Source organism: Lagopus leucura, unplaced genomic scaffold (genome assembly GCF_019238085.1).
Source record: "Lagopus leucura isolate 7727_CA_CO unplaced genomic scaffold, USGS_WTPT01 229-0_obj-0_obj, whole genome shotgun sequence".
Classification (NCBI taxonomy): Eukaryota; Metazoa; Chordata; class Aves; order Galliformes; family Phasianidae; genus Lagopus; species Lagopus leucura.
Genome location: NW_024969481.1, coordinates 13,692 through 16,108, shown reverse-complemented (window position 1 = coordinate 16,108; position 2,417 = coordinate 13,692). Strand labels below are relative to the sequence as shown.

The following is a 2,417-nucleotide window of genomic DNA, read 5'->3' as shown; positions in this document are numbered from 1 at the left end:
CCCGACACTTTGCACCCCCCTCTGTGCACCTTCATTGTGCACCCCCACTCTGTGCACACCCTCTCTGTGCCCCCCCTACACTTGGCACCCTCACACTTTGCACCCTCACAGCTCACTCTGTGCACCCTCATTCTGCACCCCCTCCCTGCGCACCCCCACACTTTGCACCCCCCCTCTGCACACCCTCATTCCATGCAAACCCTCTCTGTGCCCCCTCACACTTGCAACACCCTTCTGTGCACCTCCACCCTGTGCCCTGCCCCACTTTGCACCCTCACACAGCACCCACCGTGCGCCCCTCTTTGTGCCCCCCACACTTTGCACCCCCCACTCTGTGCGCCACCACGATGCACCCCCCCGTGTGCACTCACACTGTGCGTCCCCCACTTTGCACCCTCACACAGCACCCCCAAACTTTGCACCCCCACTACCCCCCGTGTGCAACTCACACTCTGTGCGTCCCCCACTTTGCACCCTCATTGTGCACCCTCACCCTGCACCCCCTGACCCTGCACCCCCACGCCCTGCACTCTCCACCTCTGTGCACCCATGGGTGCATTCCCGTCGCCCCCCCCTTGCAGTCCCGCCAGGTGAATCGCTCCAACCCACGGGAGGTGCGTGAGGCCAACAAATACTTCTTTGCTGAGTCGTGCATTGCGCTCTTCGTCTCCTTCATCATCAACGTCTTCGTTGTCTCCGTCTTCGCCGAGGCTTTCTATGGGAAAACCAACATGGATGTGGTGAGTTGGGGGCCGGGGGAGGGGATTTGGTAGGGGGGGAGGGAGGCACTGGGCTGAGCTGGGAGGACAGAGCGGGGTTCTCGATGCCCCCCAGCAGCGCTTGGAGTCTCATTGCAGCACGAGGTTTGTGCCAACGCCAGCAGTGCCCACACAGGGCTGTTCCCGAGCGACAACACCACGCTGGAGGTGGACATCTACAAAGGGGTGAGGAGCTCTGATAGCACTGTTGATAACAGGCTGTGCTGCTGATAACAGCCCCCAGCTCTGATAGCACAGCCCCCAGCTCTGATAGCACAGCCCCCAGTTCTGATAACAGCCCCCAGCTCTGATAGCACAGCCCCAGCTCTGATAGCTGCAAGGCTCTTTGAAGATCACAGGAGTGTGGGGTGGTTGGGTTGGATGGGTGCTAAAAGATTGAAGAGCCGTGGGATCGTTGGGATGGAAGTGTCCTTAAAGGTCATTGAACGATGGGGTGGTTGGGTTGGAAGGGGCCTGAAAGATCACAGCACCGTGAGGTGGTTGGATTTGGAAGGTCCTTGCAGATCATAGAGCCATAGGATGGTTGGAATGGAAAGGTCCTGGAAGGTCACAGAACCATGGGGTGGTTGGGATGGAAGGGTTCTGGAAGGCCACGTGTCAGTGGCGTCCATCTGTCTGTCTGTTGCAGGGCGCAGTGCTGGGCTGTTACTTCGGCCCAGCTGCTCTCTACATTTGGGCCATTGGGATCCTGGCAGCTGGGCAGAGCTCCACCATGACCGGGACGTACTCAGGGCAGTTCGTCATGGAGGTGCTGCCCTCTGCTTTCCTCCCCCTTCACTTCTGCTTTTCCCTCTGAACCTTTTCCTCTCTTTTTCTCCTTTGTCTGTCCTGGAGCGTCTCCTTTCCACTCTGCTCCTCTTCTGCCATTCCTGCATTCTCTCCTCTTCCTCTCCTCTCTGGGTTGTATCCCTTCTTTTCCCTCCTGCTCTCCTCCCTCACCTGCCCCATGTGTGTCCTCCTCTGCTGCTCTTCTGCTCTCCTCTCTCTCTGTATCTCCTCATCTTCCTCTCAGCTCTCCTCCTCTTCCACTCTCCTCCTTTCTTTCCTGCATTCTCTTTTCTCCTCTTCTGCTCTTCTTTCTTATTTACGTTATTTTTCTCCCTCTGCTCTTCTCCTCCTTCATCTGCCCAAATTCTGTCCTCTTCTGCTGCTCTTTAGCTCTTCTATCTGTTTCTCCTTACACTCCTCTCAGCTCTCCTCCTCTTCTGTTTTACTTTTCTCTCCTCATCTTCCATTCTGCTCCTCTTCTCTCATTCCTGCATCCTTTCTTTTCCCCTCCTGCTCTTCTCCTTCACCTGCCCCACACGTCTTTCTGCGCTGCTCTCCTCCTCCTCTTCTGTCTTCTCTCTTCTCTTCTCCTCTTTCTGGCTCATTTCCTTTCTTTTCCTTTTCTGTTCCCCTCCTTCACTTACACATCCTCCTCTGCTGCTCTTCTTTCTTATCTTCTCACCTTCCTATCATCTCTTCCCCTCCTCTTCTTTATTTCCTTTATCTTCTTTTTCTCTTCTGCTCCTTGGTCTTTCCTGCATCCTCTCTCCTCTTCCTCTCCTCTCTGGGTTGTATCCCTTCTTTTCCCCTCCTGCTCTCCTCTCTCACCTGCCCCATGTGTGTCCTCCTCTGCTGCTCTTCTGCTCTCCT

The 2,417-nt window shown here is 55.9% G+C and overlaps 1 protein-coding gene across 1 annotated transcript in view; it reads left to right on the top strand.

Annotated features, from left to right (window-relative positions):
• Positions 1-39: 39 nt before the first annotated feature.
• The window catches only part of LOC122194164 (natural resistance-associated macrophage protein 2-like), a 9,959-nt gene continuing 7,581 nt past the window's right edge, over positions 40-2,417 (top strand). The window contains exons 1-3 of the mRNA XM_042895088.1: positions 40-740; positions 858-944; positions 1,408-1,527. Of these exons, the coding sequence (XP_042751022.1) occupies positions 348-740; positions 858-944; positions 1,408-1,527 (600 nt within the window). The 5' untranslated portion in view covers positions 40-347. The remainder of the gene's footprint in view (positions 741-857; positions 945-1,407; positions 1,528-2,417) is intronic.